We start from the raw sequence: 21,565 nt of genomic DNA, 5'->3' as shown, positions 1-21,565 counted from the left end.
TGAAGCACAGGAAGTTCCATCTGAACAGGAGGAAGAACTTCACTCTGAGGGTGACAGAGCACTGGAACAGGCTGCCCAGAGAGGTTATGGAGTCTCCTTCACTGGAGATATTCAAGGCCCACCTGCATGAGGTCCTGTGCAGCCTGCTGCAGGTGACCCTGCTTTGGCAGGGGAGTTGGACCAGATGACCCATAGAGGCCCCTTCCAACCCCGAACATTCTCTGATTCTTGTCCTTACAGAGCCCTCTTGTGGCCAGATGCCTCGCCTTCCTGGTGGGGATGGGAGGGCAGACTGCAGCGAGGCCAGCAGTTTGCGCTTTTTATTCCCCCTATTGAACAGCTGCTGTGGAAAGCCTCACCTTTTAATACCACACTCCTTCACAGACTCTACACCAAGGTATCTTCGTTCCTTGTTAAGGAAGACTTATCTTCTCCCCTGTCCCCACAGACTGAGTTTGTTTCGTTCCTCAGCAGGGAAGGAAAACAACCCACCAACTTTTCAAAGGAAGTAGATGTGTGCTGTTCTAGACAAGACAGCTGCTCAGAAGAATGATTCCAAGGTATCCCATCCTTTACAGTACCAGAAGACACCTTTTTCCTCGAGTACTGAATTGTGAGGACACTAGCAGTACCATACTTCTAGCACATCAGCAGGTATCAGGAAATACTAGTTTATTCACTCCTGCCAAAATCCATAGTTTCCAGGTACCTTTAAGGTAGCAGGGCAGATGGTCCAAAGTATACCAGCCTTACTGCCACGCGCTCAGTTCTCCCTGTCAGGAGAACAGTGGTCTGTGCAGTGCTTCAGCGTGCCCTGGTTCCTGCCCTGCGCAGCCACTACTGTTAACACCAGAACATTACAGCAGGAGGGAGTCAGGGAAGCTCTAAACACAGAGGTTCGTTTCCAAGCACATGACAGCACACATGGGCCTCAGCAGACATGGATTCTTACCACAGAGTAGGAAACGCAACTTCAAAATAAAACATCAAATGCCATTTACACAGTCCTTACACTGAGCATCTTTGTGGCACTTTCAGAAAGCGATGCTTAGCAGGGCAGGCCAACACACTGACATGTCTCAGCAAGCGGCAATGCAATGTAAGCGTGATCATCTCCAGATCTCGGGTTACTGGTACGCAGAAGCTTTACCTGTTTCCAAGCACAAAATCCAAAACAAGGGACTGTTCTGAAGACACACACACAGCTGAGCCTCACCTTTGTGCCACACAGAGAAAAACTTAAACATTTCTTTAACACAACTCCACACTAAGGATTGTTTAAAACTCCCAAAGCAGAGCCAAACCAAGACTTCAGGACTTACTGAACAGCCAAGTGTTTTTAAGAGTGATCAGCAACACCAAGATATACAGAAAAAAGTGTCTTTATTAGCATTGTTACAGGCAATGCATACATAAGAACTGATCCTTAAAATGTACAACCCCCCAGCCAAGTTTAAAGCAAGAGAATCAGCAGATTGAGACCTATATTGTACACATGTGCAGTAACAGGATCTCTCTGGACCTTCCAACAGAAGAGACTGTAATCACTGTACAAAAAAAAAGTAAATAAAAATAACACGCATTTTAAAAAAGTACCAGCTCCTAACAAGCTGGCAGAGCATCAAAAATACCAAACAGGGGAGTTGTCCAATCATAAAGAGTTCCTATAAGGTTTGAGTATTGCGTTGTTCACACCCTGCATGTGCCAGGCATTGAGTTTAAAGCTTAGTAAAAAATACACACCTGAAAGACAAGGTGGAGTTTAGATTTTAAATTTCAATTTTGTCAGTTGTTACTAAATTTCTTTAAATGCATCATCAGTATAATTAACGTCCTCGCCAGATGGCAGCAGTACAAAGAATGAACTTTTCCCTTTGTTAAGAGTTCTGAAATTGAGTCAGTGTGAATTAGCAACAACCCTCTCTGGAATCTTTAGCTGACAGGACCTTATGCCAATTCCAAAAAATCACCCTTAAAAACCTTTAGCTTGTTTCTAAGTGGGTAAATATTTAAACTAGTTAGCAAAATTAAACACCAGAATTTTCAGACGTTACTTTTGTGCATAGTTAAATGCTGCAAGATGATTTCACATTTAATAAAGCAAACTTTAAGAAGCAGCAATTTGCAAGAAAAGGTGTTCCCTTACAATATCAATCTTAGCTCAGGGGAATTGTGTAGGGTTTTTTTCCCAGCCTCTTGCAATTGCTTTTCATCTACACTGGGTTATAGTGCAAGTCATTAAATTGTTTGATATCCAGCATGGCTCCTCTTTCTGCCAATCAAGTAAGCAATCAAGACAATTAGAACAAGACCAGCAAGGGCCGCACCAACTATTATAGGGATCAGCATGTTATTTTCATCCAGTTGACATTCTTCCACTAAAGAGAGAGAAAAAGACAGACCCGTGTTAGCCACTAGCGCACCAACAGATGGCCGCATCCAGCATTCCACATTGCTCGTCCCAGCACATGGATAAAACTGGCTCAGGATAACTTCTAGCTCAGCTTGCCAACAACCAAACGGAAGCCAAGTCCACTAACTGCGATCATCCGGGATGAAGTCTTTCTGGTACTAGTTGCGCGCACAATACAGAGATTTACAATAATTGTTTCCTTCTCAAGAGCTGTTACTGTTATGCAGAACTTAGCCATCATAAACAGATCCACACGACTCCTGCCCTAGTCGTTTTGCTTTCACCAGTCACTAAGGACAGTGTTAACTAAAAGAGTCAGGAGCTTCCCAGAACTTTGCCCCTTTCATACAACTGTCTGCACACAGTCAGGAGGGAAATATAACGCTCCTCCTTAACCCTTCTCTGGACCACAAGGAACAAGTCCTAGTTATTTCAAAGCTTTTTACATACTTCTAACATTAGCCTCAACTCGGACATCTTACCAGCCCCTACAACACCTGTAATGCAGAGACTAAGCAGAGCACCCACAAGCTGACATGACTACAGAATACTGTATGTTCATATCAAAGCGAACTTCACAATTCCTAGGTCCCCCCCCAAATATAAACTTCTTACCTGCCCCAAATTTGTCTCCATCAATCTTGAAAACCTGGATCTGAACATCAAATACATTGAGAAGAGCTTTGTCCGTGACCTGGAGATTCTCCTCTGCGCTGCACTTGTAGGAGTTCCCTACAGTAGCTCTCAGCTCACTCATGCTGTTGTTCGATGCTTCAAAAGTCGGAACTGTGTAAGAGAAACTCTTATTACAGAATCCTGAAGAGTGGGAGCTGTGAGCTCACAGAGCTCACATTTGATATGTCCATCCCCAACATTTCTAACATGTTATTTAATGCAGGCAACCCTTAATATTCATAGTAGTAGTCACTGAAAGTAGACTTAAGAAGTCCTTACCTGTTGCTTCAGAAGGCAGAGTCGTGCTTAGATTCACACCTTGCAGGAAGAATTTTTCAGTACTTGCATTCTTTTTTAAAAAAGAAAAAAACAGCAGTTATCATTTAAGCTAACGCTGTACAACAGAAGCTCTTAACATTCGGGTTCCATTCTGCATGCATTTTGAGTAAAGGTTTTCAAAGGACAGTCCACAGCTGGGGTGAGCATCTAAAGGAAGAGCTTAGCGGCACTTTAGGAGAGAACAGCTACAGAAGGTATGCGCCTTGGGGGGGAGGGAAAGGGGGACTGTCACCTCTCAGACTGCTGACTTGACCTCCACACTGCAGGTACAGTCCCACCCACGCCTTAACCAGGCTGGCACAGTGATCTCACCTGTGCTACAGACACAGCTTTAAAGCAGCTCGGTACCCTACAGAGATGTGGGGAGTCATTTAATAGCAAGAGGTGAAGGCGATCGCATTTGATCAGTCCCATGAGTGTTAAAAGGTGCATGAAGCTCTCACAGAGTCGATTCAGTCCTTGAGGGTACACAGCTCTAATACATCACCAGGGCAGGGCTGTGGGAAACAGGATTCCCAGCCATCACAGGAGACCATAAAGACAAGCCCATTAGGCTCTTGGGCTGTACACAGAATATTAATGAGGGCTTAAATCCAGTTCCAAACTCGTATGATTAGATGAGATGCCTACTTGTCACAGGCTATTCCTCTAATACGGCAGAACTGTTCCCAGCTGGGGCAAGAAGCTTTGGAGAGCAGGCAATACAACCTTAAAAGAAATTCCATTCCAAACTCGATGTATGTGTATACATGTGTACCTGTGCGTACATACATGTATATATTCTTTCCTCACAACAGTTACCAAGTATTAAACCCTCTAAAACCTAGTATTAAAACCAAAGGAATTATTTACTCCCCTTCCTGTCATTGCATCTCTTTTCTCTTGTATGTGCCCCGATTAGTTTTCCCACGTGACAAGTCCTGCAGACCCTACATGCTTTGTCTAGAGATTCTTACCAATGCAAAGTAGAAGATAACCCTTGTTTTCTCAAAGGTCAGATTCAAGGAGGCAGACGTACTGTCACATCTCCCAGAAGAAGTTGTATTATGTGGTATGAAGTTCAGCAAATCCAATCCCATCTATGAGAGAAGAGGGTCAGTTATGACATTTGAAGGGACTACTACATCACCACGCATTCAGTCCACTTCTAGGTTGGTTGTACCCACGCGCACACCGTGCTGGATTTGCCCACGCATTTTGCAGACAACTGGGCAGACACATGTGCAGGTTATAGGCTGGTGTAGCCTGCACCTGAGTTCCCAGGCTGGCACAGAGAACAAAGGGCATCTTTGCATGCCTAACGCAGCTTTCGGCAGCCCTGGCTGGCTGCGGCTCATAACCTGCTGCTTTCTCCACACTGAACTACTTTGGTCCTGGCAGCGTAAGGAAAACCATCAGTCATCACCACTACACAGGGGGCAACAAGCTGTAAGATACTGCTTGGACATAATCAGGGGAGCTGCCTGTAAGCAGGATCATCTTGCACGTCACCAGTTCACAATGCTTTGGCTTTGCCCATGATACGCGATTTTATACTGCCCTGCATCTGCAGAAGGCTGTGGGTTAAACATACTTGCTGAACAATCCAACAGAAACCTTCAGTAGCTCTTAGCTGACCCTCATGTGACTTTGGAAAACATATTTGCCACCTCCCCACCTGGTCACTGCATTAGAAACCAGCTGTTCCAGCAGAGCTGGAATGCCATGCTACAGAACACAGCTTCGGGAATTTCACTTAATTAAGGTGGCTAAACACACAACCATCACAACCAGCTACTGCACAGTCACACACCAGCTATCACTGCACAAGATTTTACCTCTCAGTCATCATCGTCATAAATGCAGTAGTCCTTTGCACCACCACACACAGTATTAAGCAGCTAAATTCTACACAGATACCACCCTCCTCACACCAGGTCCTTAATCACCGAGATCCAACATGGCTGCTTTTGTGGAGTTTAATTTGTTTGCCTGCACTTGTCCTCGTTACCTCAGATTAAGCCACAGGATCGGAAAAAGGAGCTTGTGATCAAAGGTCCTCGTAACAAAGATTTACTGAACATAAAGGTTTACTGAACCTTGGTCATTGTCTCCCTTCGAGGGCCTCCAGCAGCCCCTTTTGGATTACGTTCAGCTTCGCTTTACCAGTGAGCGGGTAATGGGTTTGTCCATGAACTGGCATGCTGGGCTTTGCATCAACAGTGGAGGGAAAAAACCTCTGCCAGGGCTGGATCTTACATGAACCACGTAGCATTTTTGTTGTTAAAATCAGCCATTAAGTAGCTCTTAAGCATTAAAGTCAAACCCAAGCCTCTTCAGTACTGGCTGCAAGTTCACTAAGTCACAAGCCTGTCCAGTTTTACAAAAGTAGTAATTTTCCCTTCTAATAGTCATTCACTGTTTTCATTCATGTGTCTCAGGCCTATTTTTTGTATTTTTTTTAACAGTTTTAAAACTTCATTCAGATGGCATCTTTGATAGTACGATTCCCCCTACTCGTATCTTGTTGATTTTTACCGCTTCTGTGGAATGGCCATATACACTTACTGGATTTGACAGACAAGTTCAGTATTCTTACTGAATGACCACTGAATAGAACAAAACTGTTTAAATCATCACTTTTTCAATCAAAGTGTAGTCCAAGTTAAGCAATTCAAATAGAGGATGATCATGGATGAACACTAGAAAGAACTGGGATTTTTAAAGAAAAAAAAAGTTAGCCAATAATAATTTTCCAAGTTTTCCCCAAAGAAGGAATCTGAAGGCTTTGAAGAAAGAAAAAAAACATACCTTTTTATCTCTTCTTGCATAGGTGATATTAAGCTGTAACCCCATGGAGGCAAGTACACAGGTTCCATTGGGACCAGTCACATTGTATTTACCAACTGCAGGATTTGGAGGTGATGCAGTTGGTGCTGGGCTAGTTGTTGGAACCTGGCTAGTGGTCTGTTTAGGAGTTGTAGGCACTACAGCAGTAGTAGAGACCATATCTTCAGCACATTCTGTCTCTGGAGAGAAAGGAAAACAGTCATTATCAAACCAAATGCAGCTGTGGGACACTCTACCTTTTTAGTCCTCAAAGGAAAGAAGGACACTATTTCAAGTAGGTTTCCCTAATAGAAGAGAATAAAAGCTGAGAAACACAATGGTAAAGCGCTCCCTAAACTCTTGTTGAGAAGTTTGAGACACTTTTAAAGCCTGGCATGTGAAAGTGACACTTCTGCTGTTATTTACAGAGGTTCATGGTGACCACACCTGCTTTTGTTCATGTCTGTCATTTCACTTTGCCATCCAGTCGGGATATGCATGGCACTGCTGTGTTGACAAAGCCAGCGTTCCTGCCGTACGTTCACTGCAGGGCTGAGATGACAACCCCTCAGACACTCGTGTGTTTGAAGCAGAGGAACAGTTCCCCTGCCCGCTGCTGAAAGTGGTCTCCCAGGAGATGTGCTGTTCTCCTTCCTCTCCCTCCCTCAGTTACACTGCCAGGTTGAGGACCCTCTGTCATTATTTTGGCAATACCCACAGTAACATTAAATTACTACTGGACCTTTCAAGTCCTCATAGCAGTGCTGTGGCTCTTCTGTCCTTAATAAAGGGATTCTAAGACATTGCTTCCAATAGCAAATGATTTGCTATATCCTCTCCCTTTGGGTCTCGTGTCTGTCCTTCCCTTCAGCCCTGCATTAGTAGCCACCCACCACCGGGGGCACAAGGCTGAGGGAAGATGTGCAGGACTGCCTTCTCTCTTCATCCAGTTCAGCAGGAACTTCCAAAGAACAGTGACCCTGATCTATTTGCCAGAGTACTCGGAAACACCTGGCAGATAGATCTTAACTTGATGTGGGAGCCAAGAAGGTTCCTGCATTGGACATCTAAGCCAAAACCAAAGGTCACAGCAAAGACATTGATGTAGCAGAGGCATCCATGTTCCAAAACCAAGGTCATCTCCACGTGTCAGGGATAACAGCTTGCAACTTTATAAGGACAACAGCAACTGCAGCAAGCAGTCATTTCTGACTCAAAGGCCCTGCTTCTAAGATTGAATCCATGCATACCCTGCAGATACTAGATATCTAATAAATAGCCTCAGTGCTTAAACACCAACTTTTGATTATGGCTCAGAAAGAGCAACTCTAATCACACCTTCTGAACTCAGACTCCAACATAGCACGCTGTCCTGTTTCTACTCTGTTTCTGGAAATGCAAAGAGCAGAGGGGAGGTGGATAAATGGAGAAGTGAACCTGTCTTTTGTAGGCTTCATAGATACTGGTCAAGTCCCAAAATGTGTTACTTTCCTAACAAATAAACCACACAGCCGCTTTACTTGGTACTCCAATGGAGGATTTCCCTCCATGTGCAAGATCCCAACACATACAGCCTCTTACTCAATTTAGCAGATATGGAAACAACCAAATCACTTCAAGTAAAAGTTTGTCCTAGGTGGAGTCTTGATATATAATCAGTCTTGAACTGATTCACAGCAGATCTCCTAGTAATTCCTCAAGACAGATTTGGAGATGAGGAAAATTCTTATGTCTTATTCTGACAGTTAGAGAAAAGCAGCTGACAAAACTACCAACAGATAAAATTCAAGCCTCCTTTTCCTCAGAGCTGCAGATAATCACTACCGTAACCTCAGCCACTGACTTCTAGGTACACTGACAGAAGCTACCATTACTAGCGATGCACAGATGCACTGAATACTGACTCTTATTCCTTTCAGCGAGTCTTGCCCAGATGACCAGCAGAAAAATGCGTTAAGGGAGAATTCCAATCTAAAGTTTATCAGTAACTAGCTGACAAAAAGACAGGGGAAGTCTCAAGCCTACGAGAGTGGAAAGAAGGAACTGATCTGGAAAGAACATGGTGATTTCAGGGTCAAGATTAAAAAAAGGATAAACTGAGAATTCTTTAACCAACTGAAGAAAAATAACCAAAACCAAATCAACAGCAATAACAAAAAACCACAAGAAAGAGACAATTAATTGTGCAGTTGGAATAATTCATTGTGCAGTCCCAAGACAGTAATAAAAACTTAGGGATGATGATAATTTAAACAAAAAATTGTGCATGGCAGTATGGATAACAGGAATGTGAAAACAAACAAACAAAAGTTTAAAAAAACCCAAAACACTTGAACTCAGACCAAACAGTGTCTACCCCAGTATCACAGGAAATCACGTGATTTTTTCTGAGAATCAATAGTTTCATCAAGAGAGTGATAACACAAGATGGAGAACAGCAATTCTGGGGAAGAGATCCTGGCAAATTAAATTGTTTCTATTAATCTAAAAAAGAAGTGAAGTAATTAGGAATAGAAAAGAAAACAAATGCTGACAAACTTGTGTTGCATAAGGAACACTCTCAAAATAATGCAATATTGATTTTTTTTTTAACCAAAGGACTATGTAAGAACAGATAATAGGTGGTGTTAAACTGAAAATTATTACACAGTAGGGAGATTTTATTTGAAGTTGTATAGAAGCTAAAAAACAGCTTTTCCCAGTATCATGGCTTATGTTCAAGCCTTCTGATAACCGATCACTTATCCAGTATAACTGGATCAAGATATCGTATTTGACAAATGAGATCATTCTGAAGACTGGAGTAACAGAAATCAGTTTTGGGTTGTTTTTTTTTTAAATTACAAATGTAGGTCCACATCTTTGCTGCAAACTAGTTCACTGAATGGAAAAGACTGATCAAGAGAATGATACACACTGAAATCTGAGCCAATCATGTGAGGCAGCCATACAAGTTGTCAACTCCAGTATTATCATCCATCAGGTAAGGTATTTTTCAGAGACACAGGGCAAGGTATAGATACTCCTGTAGAAGACACCTGTTCAATGTATCCATCACATGCCAGAACTGACTACCCTAGTTTTTAAGATTCATTTCAACAGGTGCACAAATGGAATTAACAGCATAAGAAAAGTTCTACATTTCCCAGAGAAGATCAGACTTCTTACTTGCCCCAAAGGTAAGGCAAAGCTTTATCACTCCAAGATACCACGGGTGTCAAACATCAAGAGCCATGTAAACTGAAAAGTGTTGCCACTAAAGCAAAGGGCATCGACACACCATGAAGTAGTTTGTCTTCTAATCATTATAGCAGTGAAATTCCAAAATGCTTTTCAGCACAAGCAATCAGGACAAAAAGCCATTTTGTGATTAAGCCTGACAGAGAAAGAACATCACAGCTTATATAAGGGCTCCTGTAGGAAGATGCACATGTCTGCTCCCTACAGACCAGTTCTCTACTGTCTGCTGTTGTATCACTGATCTTCCCCAGAGCACACAGTAACTAGTTCAAACTAGTTTGGTAGAGGCATAATACTTGGAAGTTATCAGATATTCTTAAACTAGGATTTTGGCCATGTGCCCAGTTGACCTACTGCAGCACATTTACACCAGTACATACTCACAAACAGAAGGAATGTTTCCCAATACCTGTACAAAACCCATGGGAACACAGGGCACTACCTCCTAGTCATGGATGCTGACACCCCTACAGAGAAAAGCTGAAGCAGGTCGATTTGTTTCAAAAGATGCTGCTACCAGAGCTTTAGAACCAGCCTGTGCCTGCCTAAATATGATTAGTAAGGACTTAAAGAAATAATCTATTATCGGAAATAATAGCTCACCAAGTACATTTTCTGCTAATAAGATACCTACTGTTCATACTGAAAGTGCCATTTGTGAGATAGGCTTCCAAAGTAACATTGCTGAAAGTAATGTTCACACTCTTCATATTGATGTGCTTGGAGGTGATGCATCTGTATTTTGTGCCCATATATGCCTGAATAATAATTTTATGTGATACTCTCCTCATTTCTCCTGTAAAAAGATTACATTGCATTAGTATGTAACAGTATTATAGAAACAAATTGGTATGACATCTGGAAGGGTTACACAACGAGAATATGAAGTTTCCGTCTTACCTGCAGTTGAATTATGGAATAAAGTTGAATCTGACAGATTGTAGTGGAAAACTAGCTCTTCAACTTGGTACTTGTCTGCATTTTCTGAGAAATTCAGGCTTAATGAATGTCCCGCTCCAAAACCCAATACCAGAACTGGATGAGATGTGTTACCTTTACCACATGAGCTCTGTGGCTCTACTGTAGCATTTTGTGGAAGAAGAAAGTGTGCAAACTGTGAGGCAGAAAACAAGACACATGTAAATAGGATGAGGTAACAGCTTTTCCTTACTGCTTTGTAAATATCCTGTGAAACTGTTATAAAACATACAGCTGACATTCATATATGCTGTAAGATGTCTACTTATATACCTGTATATAGCAAGCAGCATGTTACCAATGCTTGGATTTCTAAGAATATTGTTCTCTGAAATTTGAGGACGAAACAGTACATACTCACAGAACCTCAGACTGTCCCCCCGCTAAACTAGCACGATGAATTTGCAGTTACTTCTGTACTAGGTGAATCAAATCTGGCAAACTCTGGATGTTTGAAAAACGGGAGAGTTTAAGCTTTGCTTCTTGTAGTACAGTTGAGTAAGAACAAAAGCCAACAGTACAGCCTACATAGTTTGGCTACAATACTTTGAGTTTATTACATATTGAGAAGTAACTTGGTACCTGAAGACCAATACAGTGTTTACTGAAAACTCTGGAGCTTACTGCTTACAAGAAGAAACAGCCAAAAGCATGTTCTGAAAGCAGTCATCTCTGAATGCAAACTTGCATACCAGTATCAGTAGGATTTCACACCATCAGCACCACTGAAAAAGTGGACTATGCAATGTAACTCTCAGCTCAAGTCACACAAAGCAAGTGCACCACTGGCAAAGTAGTAGGATTTTTTTAATCTCATATTACACTGGTGGCTAGGAAAAAAATTAATTTCAGCAAGAGTGCCTCAAAACATGCAACTGCAATGAGATAAATAATCCACAATTCCTGTTCAGTAGTAAAGATACCAAAGAAGTAAACTGAAAAGCGAAGAATTTGTGAATAAAAATCCTTAACTTTCCATTAATAGGCCTTTGCTGTTAATACGGAACAACTTGTAGGCACTGCACTAATCTGTAGATACACTGAAAGCTAGAGATTTGCTCAGTGAGAAGATCACAGGTTTCAGGGAAGTTTAAAAGCTACGTGCCAATGGCCATTTCAGGTCAGATTTTGTCCAAGTAAGTATGACCACGTTCACCAAAAGACGACTGGTAGCATTTTTGCCTTTACAGTTACAATGAAAGCCGTTTTAGCTACCAGTGGGACTGCTGCAGAATTTCAGTCACAAAAGCAATTTCACACCTGTATTGTTTGTGGTTTCAGACAGCCTTAACCCTGCTTAATTAGAAAAAGCATCAGTAATAAAGAAAAGTTGATGCTACATGAGTGGGAGGGGGGGAAATCTTGGCTGAAGCAGTTTTTCATGCCTAAATATTTGTTCAAAGTTTAAATACTGAGCAAGGGCAGAAATACCACATATTTTATAAACACAAGTTAGAGACAAGCAGTGAGATACTCCCCTTACCTCTTTTTGCCCACTGCTTTTGTATTCCACTGAGAAGGCTACTGTCAGATCAGCAATTATGCAGACCTTACCACTTGAATCTTTCACCTCAAATGAAGAGGAAGCCTGTAAAAAGCCTGTTAAGAATGACAAGTGGTTAACTTGGTGTCACGTAAGTCTTTATTTTTGATCCCAAAGAGACAAATACATGCAACTGTACATTTTAGGAGTACATCCTAAACAGCAGTTGAGTTTGGAAACTTGGGCATTAATGGTCTCTATACTAGTTTCAACATCAGTAACACACAGAGGGCAAATCTAACACCTCATTTATAAAAAGACAAAGCCACCAAAACTGTTGATGTGCTGGGCCCTCAGAGGGCAAGAAAAATTTGCAACAACACCAGTCATACTGTTCAAGGCATCTACTCAATGCTCACCCTACACAGCAACTATTCTACAAGCTTCAGCCAGAACTGACTTCGCACATTTGACCCTGCATGCCTGCAGCGCTCAGCCTTCCCCCCGCAGCACAGCACGCAGCCCTCACTCCCGCTGTACCAGGTCACTCAGCTCTACATGCACTGAATGCAGCATACAGAAAGTTTAGTGTGACTGTAGATGTTTTGGACAGACTGCCAAAAACAGCATGATGGAGCATGCCATCCTTGCCAGGAGAACTGCTCTTTACTGTCATCACGCTCTCTGCACTTGGGAGGAGGATGGGGGCCAAGACCTTGAGACAGACTGAGGTTATGTTTTCCTGACTGGTTTAAGCTAACCTCAGACTGCACTGCTGACAGAAGCACAGTTTCCCCTCCAGTCACTCTCCTCCAGCCCCAGCACTCAGAGCACCGGTGCAACTGACCACGCCGGTACTGACTTCACAGGGTAAGAACATGTGGCAAGAGGAGCATGGGATCAGCCTTTCCGACAGCAGCATGGACTTCAGCCAGCATCCACTGACAATGAAGCTTCACCCAGGGGACACATGGCAGCAGGCTGGATGCAGCCAAAAAGATGGTAATCTCATACTTCATTCGTGGTAAGGGCTAACCGGACAGTGCTCCTGTATCTGAGATCATACCAAGCTATTCCGAGTTCTTTATTGTAGAGCATCGTATTTTTCCGATTCTCAGTTTGTCACCGCACACACCCCTGAAGCAAACCTCACTGCAAAAAGTCTGCACTGTTTTCGCACTAGCTATCAGCTTGTATTTTCAACAACTTCATTCTTGCAGAAAACCCAAGAAAAAAAGGCAGATGCAATACATAAACCATTATCTCAAGCAAATAAGCCTTAAAGAGTCAAACATGCTGATCCATTCAACTGCTGATATCGCAAAAAGATCCAGATGAAGTATTATCCATTAGCTAGCTTCCCTCCTCAAGAGGTTTTCAAAAAGCAAATTCCCAATTTAAAAACTTTTCACTACAAAACTATGGTGCATACAATTGTATTAAGACAGTTAGGAAAAATTGGACTTTTGTCAGTTGGACTCGGGTAGAAGGCACTTCCGTTGTAGCAACACATTGGAAAGTTTCTCTGGCACTCAGAAAGCATTTTCCCTTGTTACCTTCCGCTTCGCAACAATATATCCTTCCCCAGCACCAAAGGGGGCCAAAACTTAAGTTGGAGTTCACACACTTTACCCACTTGGTTAAAGAGTCTAGACTTGAAACCACAGATAAACAGAAGAAATCACTTAAGAACAGATAGTGTAGCAAACTGCTATTTCAAAGCAAAATTGTCCTACCTTTGACTTCATGTCCACTAAGGAACATATATTCGCAAGGAAAATGTTCTTTATTGCAGTCCAGTGCAGTGCTAGAAATAATCGATGCTCCTCCACACGGAAGTTTCAATTTGAAAAGTTTCCTTCAATTAAATTTACGCCTGGAACTTGTTTACATTTTACCCAAGCACTTGTTTTCTCAAGAGCAAGCTGCTCATACTTTCTTGAAGATTTCTAGCACCACACAGAAAACAGTGTAGACCCAGGGAATAAAAGCCCATGGCTACTTGAACTGACACTACCAATGGAAAACATGTTCAAATGAAAGTCTTTAGTGTGCATACTGATCCCTCATTTGATAACTATTAAAAAAGCTTAGCAATTTTAGAGCTAAAAATAAACAAGTTATAGGCAGCAAAAGAATAAAAGAAGCAGAAAAAAAAAATCAGTTTTAAAGTACAGGGGAAAGAAAAGTCTGAAAAACAACTAAGAAAATGTTGCTGACCTAAAGGAAAATGTGACAGACCTACCCATTACAGATGATTCAGAGAACAACAAAAGACAATGCAGAGGTACCAGAATGCACCAAATGGAAGACGGACTCTGGGAATAAAGAGCTGACAAACCACCCTCCACGCATTTAAGTAATAAAGTATAAGGGTTATGAACAAACAGTAAAAAATACCACCTGCATAACTACTAGATTTTTGCAAGGTTAAGTTCACACTGTGATACAAGTCCCGATTTTGTTAGCGTGGAACAAACGCTATAAAACCCCATTCCTTCTTAAGGAGCGTTCAGCAGCTGCTGGGTTCACAGCATCAGTGATGAGACGGACGCACCAAGCACAAGACACTGAGCTGTCCCCGATGAAGTGACAGGAGGGCTGTTCCACTGCGTGTAAGCTGACGTGCACAAGGACGGCCATCAGAGAGAGCACTGTGCTGCAGCATCGTCTGCTCCCACCGTCTTGGAGGAATGCAGGAGAAAGAGAAACGTAAGGGATACAGGGGCAAAGAAAAATTAGCAAAAAACCCACTGAAGAACGAATGAAGACACTGAAGGAAAGAAGGCCCTGCCTACTCTTCGCTCCAGCTAGTTTAAGCCAGAGAACAGCTCGCCGGGTTTGGCAGCAAAGCAGCTGTAGAGTTTGTGAAGGCAGTTTCAGTGTTCACTAGTGATTAGTGCATGAATCATCACCAGCCCACAAATAGTAAGAGCCTACAGTCAAAATGTCAAGAATACAGAAAAGCAAACTGATGTTGAATCAGTCTGGCCTGGGAGTATTTCTAATTCAGTTACATAAAGTATTACTCAATTCTATCATGGCATGTCTACAAGTAGACAATATTGCTTGTACTGCTCATAACAATATCACTCTTTGCTATTTAACACAAAAACTGATAGAACCTCTAGTCTCTTAACTTCAGACATTAAATGCTCTTCTTAATAAACTGCAGCGTCCTCTTTGGCAACTATGTGCGAGAGCAAGTGCAGTACTTCAGATTTACACAGCTGAACAGCTCCTAGGCTTTTCAATAGCAAAAAGTAAGTTTTGTCAAGTTCGTTATTCACTTGGCTGGAAATACTACATTATGGATATCTACTAGATGAATCATCAAAAACGTATTAGCATCAAAGAAATCTCACTTAGTTCAGATGCTTCCTTTGTATTCCAATAGGTTCTGAAAAAGGGCTGCTTACATATTTATTCTAGCTGCATATTTTCATCTGAAAATCATAAGATAATCTCTCCCTTTATAGCTCATTTCTGAAATTATAGTCTCATGCAAGAAAAGATTGAAAGTAAAACTGTTGAAGCAACGGCTAGATGTGTCACTTGAATTAAATCCAGCATCCTTCCTTATCTAACATACCCACACCAAAAAAACAAGCAGAGCATATTAACACTGAGATACAATAAACAAGTCAAACAAGACTTCCTTACTTATATAACAACTTATCTTAAAGAAATCTACCTCAGAAAGTTAAGTTTGTTTTTTAAATTGAAAACTACAAAGCTAACAAAACAATCTAAATCTCAGCTCTTTTGCATATGGCTCTTAGAACTGCAGAATTCCCCATCTCTTGACCATACAAAGACGCTTTCAGGTTTCAAGCTCTTTACAACTGAAGTCCTGTTGGCCAAGCGCAGCTACCCTTATGTTACTCCCCCATGTAACAGAAAGCTACTAAGGGAGAAAGATTAATGGTTGTTGTGCTCCAGAAAAACGAGCAGGTATTAATGGCAAATGTTTACACTGTCTGTTTGCAAAGAGGACTTCAGTTACTACAGTTAATGATTTACTTTGTCTCCAATTTTTATTAGAAACATCGAACATTGCCAAAAGGAACTCAAACACAAAAGCTACCTTTACATTATTTGGGTTTCATTACTATATTCATGTTTCCTGCATAAGTAAAAGCTTTTTTAGTATCTTTCTGCCTCCCTCTTGTAGGAAAGGACAGCAAGCCATCCAAATCCACCCGTGCCCATACACCACATCATCGGTAGTTTAAGCGATACAGATTATCTAGTGGGTGGGACCATCTGCAGTTCCAGTGAGTGACTGGCGTTAGGGAGGAAAACCACGGTTGCAGCATAGCCCAGCCAACTGCTCCCCACAATTGCCGTGACAGTCATTCAGAGTATCACACCCACAGCCTGGTCATGCAGGCCAAAGCCTCTGCTCGGCTGCAGCCTACCCGATAATTACCGTGCGGCAGCACTCCGAAGGGAAGCGACGCTTGCTGACGAATGCCAGCACCAGACAGTCATCCGGTACCTGAGCTACAGCACTGCTGTGCTGCCCCGCACCTTTGCCCAGATGTTCTTAAGGTTCTTCGGGTATACACAGTGAATGCTGCTATCTATGGGGCATTAATTCAAGCAGATAAGAAATGCCGGTTCTTATCTAAAGAAGTGTTATTCTCCTTTGTATATGTGAACAGAAGTGCCCAGTAATTTACTCATTCTGATGGTTTAGAAGGATTTTGTCATCCCAGTGCCATTTTGTGAACAAAGTGGTGACTAAGGTCACCACTTTAGACTCCTAAGTCTATGCCAGAGGAGAGAATGGAAAAATCCCTGAGGAGTTATACTCTCCTCTAATCACTCATCTTCTAATGTAAGCACCACTCCCAGAGGGACACCTGGTACAAATCCTTTCTCAGAAGATCAAGTCAAGATCACTTGTTCAGGATCCAGGATCTATACTACCTTGGGAGAGTACATAAAAAAAAAAACAAACACCTTAAAATAGGGGTGTTTTTTTTGGGTGGTTTTTTTTTTTTTTTAAAGATCACACTGTTTACTAACCCTAAACATTTCTGGGGAACATTTGAAAGCAGGAGAACCCCTTAACAGACTTGATGTACGAACCACTTCGTGTGAGACAAGATGGTCTTCATAAAGTTATGAGTTACACTTACCTGTCATCAATGGATTCAGAAGACTAAACACTAGCTATGTGGAAAGCAAACCAGGAAAAGACAAGGCTGGATCCACTTCAACTGCTGTTGGACACACTTGAACACACGCAGTTGCAGAAAGCAGGAACAAACCTTAATTCAAGGATGGACGAGAGTACTTTTGGGGAGAAGAGAATCAGCTGCACTTGCACAGGTGCAGTACCTGATTACCTTTTCCAGCCTATGATTCTATACCAAGCTCCTGATCCAACCCTAGAAGATGCATCCTTGCCAGCTAACAGGGACAAATTCATACAGTCTCAGATTATGTTTTCTGATATTGTTGGTTTCCATCAAGGTGGTAAACATTTTGTTTCTCAATTCAAGTTTGCAGATGGATAATCTCTGTCTTTATAAACGAATTTATAAAAGTGCAAAACCATTATAAAGGAAAGGCTATTTAGCAGCTTTGTACTTGCCATTTGGCCAGAGAATTGCACAACTGCACGAAGTTTAGTCACATGAAACTTCTTTATGGCTTCCTATCTAGAGGAAGTCCTGGGATAGCTCTACAGCAGATGATTATGAGTCTACCAGGAGGTCTGACCTCCCATGGCTAGACCCTTTTCAGCATTCACACAAGTTCATTCTGCACTTGCTGTGGTTAGTGCTGCTGTATTACACCATACAACTAATAGACAGCCTTCAAGGTAGCTGGCAGCCCCAAACAATGTTTTGGAGGAAGGAACACTGTGTTGACAATTCAAAAAGAAAGCCTCCCCAGAGAACAGGATACTGGAAAAAAATCATAAACCAACTGCCTTCAGTAAACGACTCTCCTAGTCCTATTGAGGAGAGAGTAGACCCACCTCTGTCGAGGAAAGTAAAGACATACCAGTGTTCCCACATCACACAGACTGATTTCTGCCTTGTTGAGAAACCAGAAGCCAATGAAGTTTAACACAAGAAAATTAAGCGTATTAAGTGTGGACTGCTGTGCTCAAGCCTGAACACTGGAGAGGGAACAGCTAGACAAGTGCCCACTGCACAGAGCTGAACCACATTTGAAATTCTGTACTCTACTGTCAGGGTGCTACTAACACTCTCACCTTTGAATTACAGTAGAAAAAGTAGTACTGACAGTCAGTGGTGCTGCCAAGTGACAGAGAAGGTTAAGCAACTGCTACCCTTAGACTGAAAGGGATACCGGTCCACCTTGAAGTCACATGCACAAAAAACATGGAAGGCTGATTTACCAAAACATAAGGTATGTTTTAGAATAGTAGATCTAGAATTTAGCATTAATATAATGCAATGAAGTGTTCAAACAGCTGTTGTAAATACTGCCACACACATACCCAAAAGGGGCTCCTACCAAGTTTAAGAGAATACATACCAAGAAATCCATTATGGCACCAAGCTTTCTCAAAGAATTTCCAAGTAATCATGTCTGACTTGAGAGGAAAGACAAACTGTTGCAGTTAAGCAACAGTTAAGTTGCAACAAGCAAAGGCAAGGCGTGCCACCTTAGTGCTAGAAATAATTATCTTTAAGACGTAGAAAGGCTTAACAGAGATAACAGTAGTTAACTTCTCCATAAAATATCCATCGTTTCTTTAAGTAGGGTTCCTCTGTACCTAGAGGTAATTCTTCTGTTTGTCAACTGCTACTGATTAGAAATCATCCCATTCACTACAGAACAATCTAGAAGCAGGGTCACACCAGAAATGAAACTTCTAAGTCAGCCTGAACAGGAACCTCGGGAGTGCATCTCAACAGCGGCATGTCAGGGAGCCTGCGGAGTTCTTACTCGGCAAGTAAGAGGTTACTCTACGAGCCAGAGAAGCTCCCAAAGCCAAGGCTGCATAACCTATCACCTGACGGCAGGCTTGGGGCTAGCACACAAATCCAGATCCACAGAGACTGTGTCAACACACTTCAAGAAGCTATCAAGCAAACACGGTGTTAAGGGCAGCATCTAGTAAAACAATGTTTCGAAAGTCACACAATGTAAAAGCGATTACATTTTGCAAAAACTACTTTATACTCAGTCTCAGTTCCACACAGCTAGCAATGCCAAAACTGAGGAAAACAATACAACACCATATTACTCACTGGCTGGAATTTATTACCCAAGTTTATCGCAAATATCCCCACACTGGTAGCAAGGTTTGAAATTCCCCTTCAGACTAGAGTTGTGCAATGGAAACACGTGGATTATGCATCAATCACCCTGAAATGGCATCATGCTACCTTTTCAAACTCATTTTTCCTTCTCCAGATCTCAGACATTTCATTATTTACTCACCGATACCAAATCCATGTTTGACTCTCAACTCTGATTTTTCGAAGTATCTTCTCCGATGTGTTCATGTTTCAGTAAGGAAAACAAAAAACCTACAGGAGCTCTAGGACTCCAGCAGCACAAGCAGCTCCGCGGGGCTTGGCACACAACCCAGCCAACCCATCATGCTCAACAGCAGACAGGCACCATCTTCCTCCCTATTTCACACAGCAGCAGCAAAGTTGGAGGGGAGGTAGTCCGCTTCCCGCAGCCCCCTTTCCCTGTATTTATCACTGTACTGCCTGAATCTTTTTTCATTGCATATGTGTGTTTGATATCCGTGAGGAAAAGGATCACGAAATACTTAATGCTGGCATACGAAATATCCAGCTTAGTGCTTGCCGCTCAATGTGAACGGAAAACTGACACAGTGAGGTGAGGTATTCTGAAGGGAAAAAAAAGAATTCTATTGTCCCGAAGTCAAGGCACTGCCAAAGAAGCTTTCACATCTGCCCCTCCCATGCTAATCCTGCAGCCTCCTGTGATCATTACCTTATCTTCATCATGTTCCCTCAGATGACTAAAAGGCTCCAAATGAGCTAAAACGGTCTAAAGAATTCAGCCCATCTCTTCTCATTGTCATAGAATCTGGTATTCTTCCCCCCTCGCTACCGCCCAGGCCCCACACTCTGGCAGAAGATGGTGGAGGCTATCTGTACTCCAAGGAGGGGTCTCTATCTGCACCACAAAGTTTTCCCCTGAGGTTGCAGGATAAAGTCATGCAGAAGCGCCCAGCTGCTACGCACTGGTACAAGGCCCCGACTGTCAGTAAACAGTTACTCTGTAGTAAAATAAACTAATCTGTTGCCTCATCTGCTGGAACCTAACACATTTCACATGTCACAAAGTTAATATACTGAAATACATCTGTAACTGCTAATTAGGCAGAGGAAGACTACTACAGTCCCAGAAAATATTACCTCTGTTACCCCTTAAAAACTACGGAGGGTTTTAGATCAGAAGGCAGACGAAAGCAGCTCTTCATTTAAGCCATACCTACATGAGATGAGCTACACAAAGAATTCCCACCATAGCACTGGTTCAACACCTCTTAAGCTGCAGGTGCCAATCCTCGAAAGCCAGCCTGACAGCGCCACAAGTAGCTGCGCTCACCCAGCCGGGTGACAAGAAGCTGGATCTCTGAACCGCCCAGGGTCCCCTGTGCATGAGGTCTTTCAGGCTCGGCGACACCAAAGCACCATCAGCGACGGTGAAAGCACCTACCACCGGGGAAATGTCAGGAGGCTGTCACAATCTCCAGAACGGCGGCAGGTCACTGCTCCAGACCGCTGCTTGACCCGGGGAACACCTCCTCCGGCTGCCGCAGGAGCTCCCTGCGCTGCCAAAGCCCCGTTTCAGGCGCCTGACGGGCGTCGGGCGAGGCGGCTCTCACGCCAGGAAGCCCGAGGCGAGGCAGCTGCGAAGCGGCCCTGCCGCGCCAGCACAGCCCTAACCCCTCTCCGGCCCGGCGGCGCCTCAGGCTCCGCTCGGGAGGCGGCGGGACGGAAGCCGCTGTGCGAGGGAGCCCGGCAGGCCCGTCGGAGACAGAGCTGCTGCCGAGCGACGGCCCCCGCGCCCCGGGAGAGACACCGGCCCGCGGCCGGCCTACCCCCGCAGCGCTGCCCCCCACCCCGGCCTCGGCGCCGCCGGGAGGGCCGGGACCCCCCGTGTCGGAGTCACCGCGCCCCGGAATGGCGGCGGCAGGTGGGAGCCCGCGGGCGGGTGTCCGGCTACAGCCGGCGCGCAGGTGCCGCGCCCAGCGCCGGGGCCGCCGTGACACCCCCTCTGCGCCCCCCCACCCGCTCCCCACAGGCCGCGGCCGCCCCGCCCCCCGCCTTACCGAGAAGGGCGGCCGCCGCGAGCAGCCCCCGCGCGCCCCGGGCGCGAGCCATGGCGGCGGCAGGGGAGGGGGCGAGGCGGCGGCGGCAGGGGAGGGGGCGAGGCGGCGGCGGCAGGGGAGGGGGCGAGGCGGCGGCGGCAGGGGAGGGGGCGAGGCGGAAGCGGCGGGAGCGCGGAGAGGGGGCCCGGGCGGCGGCGGGGAAGGGAGGCGGCGGCAGCAGCAGCGGCGGCGGCGCACCGCGCTCGGGAGACTGGCGACGGCCCCGGCCGATCATATGACCGCTGACGTCACCCGGCCGGCCCGGGCGCTGTCACGTGAC

General features: G+C 43.9%; 1 protein-coding gene across 1 annotated transcript; it reads right to left on the bottom strand.

The window, feature by feature from the left end:
• Positions 1–1,366: 1,366 nt before the first annotated feature.
• LAMP1 (lysosomal associated membrane protein 1) lies at positions 1,367–21,523 on the bottom strand. Its single transcript, XM_075425216.1, has 9 exons — positions 21,247–21,523; positions 11,937–12,052; positions 10,376–10,589; positions 10,110–10,271; positions 6,218–6,435; positions 4,384–4,506; positions 3,368–3,437; positions 3,029–3,199; positions 1,367–2,378 (listed from the first exon to the last, which is right to left on the bottom strand). Exons 1-9 carry the CDS (start codon positions 21,518–21,520, stop codon positions 2,239–2,241), a joined length of 1,488 nt encoding a protein of 495 aa, XP_075281331.1. The 5' UTR covers positions 21,521–21,523; the 3' UTR covers positions 1,367–2,238.
• Positions 21,524–21,565: the final 42 nt, after the last annotated feature.

This window comes from Opisthocomus hoazin, chromosome 1, assembly GCF_030867145.1.
Source record: "Opisthocomus hoazin isolate bOpiHoa1 chromosome 1, bOpiHoa1.hap1, whole genome shotgun sequence".
NCBI lineage: Eukaryota > Metazoa > Chordata > Aves > Opisthocomiformes > Opisthocomidae > Opisthocomus > Opisthocomus hoazin.
This window is presented reverse-complemented; position numbering and strand designations above follow the sequence as displayed.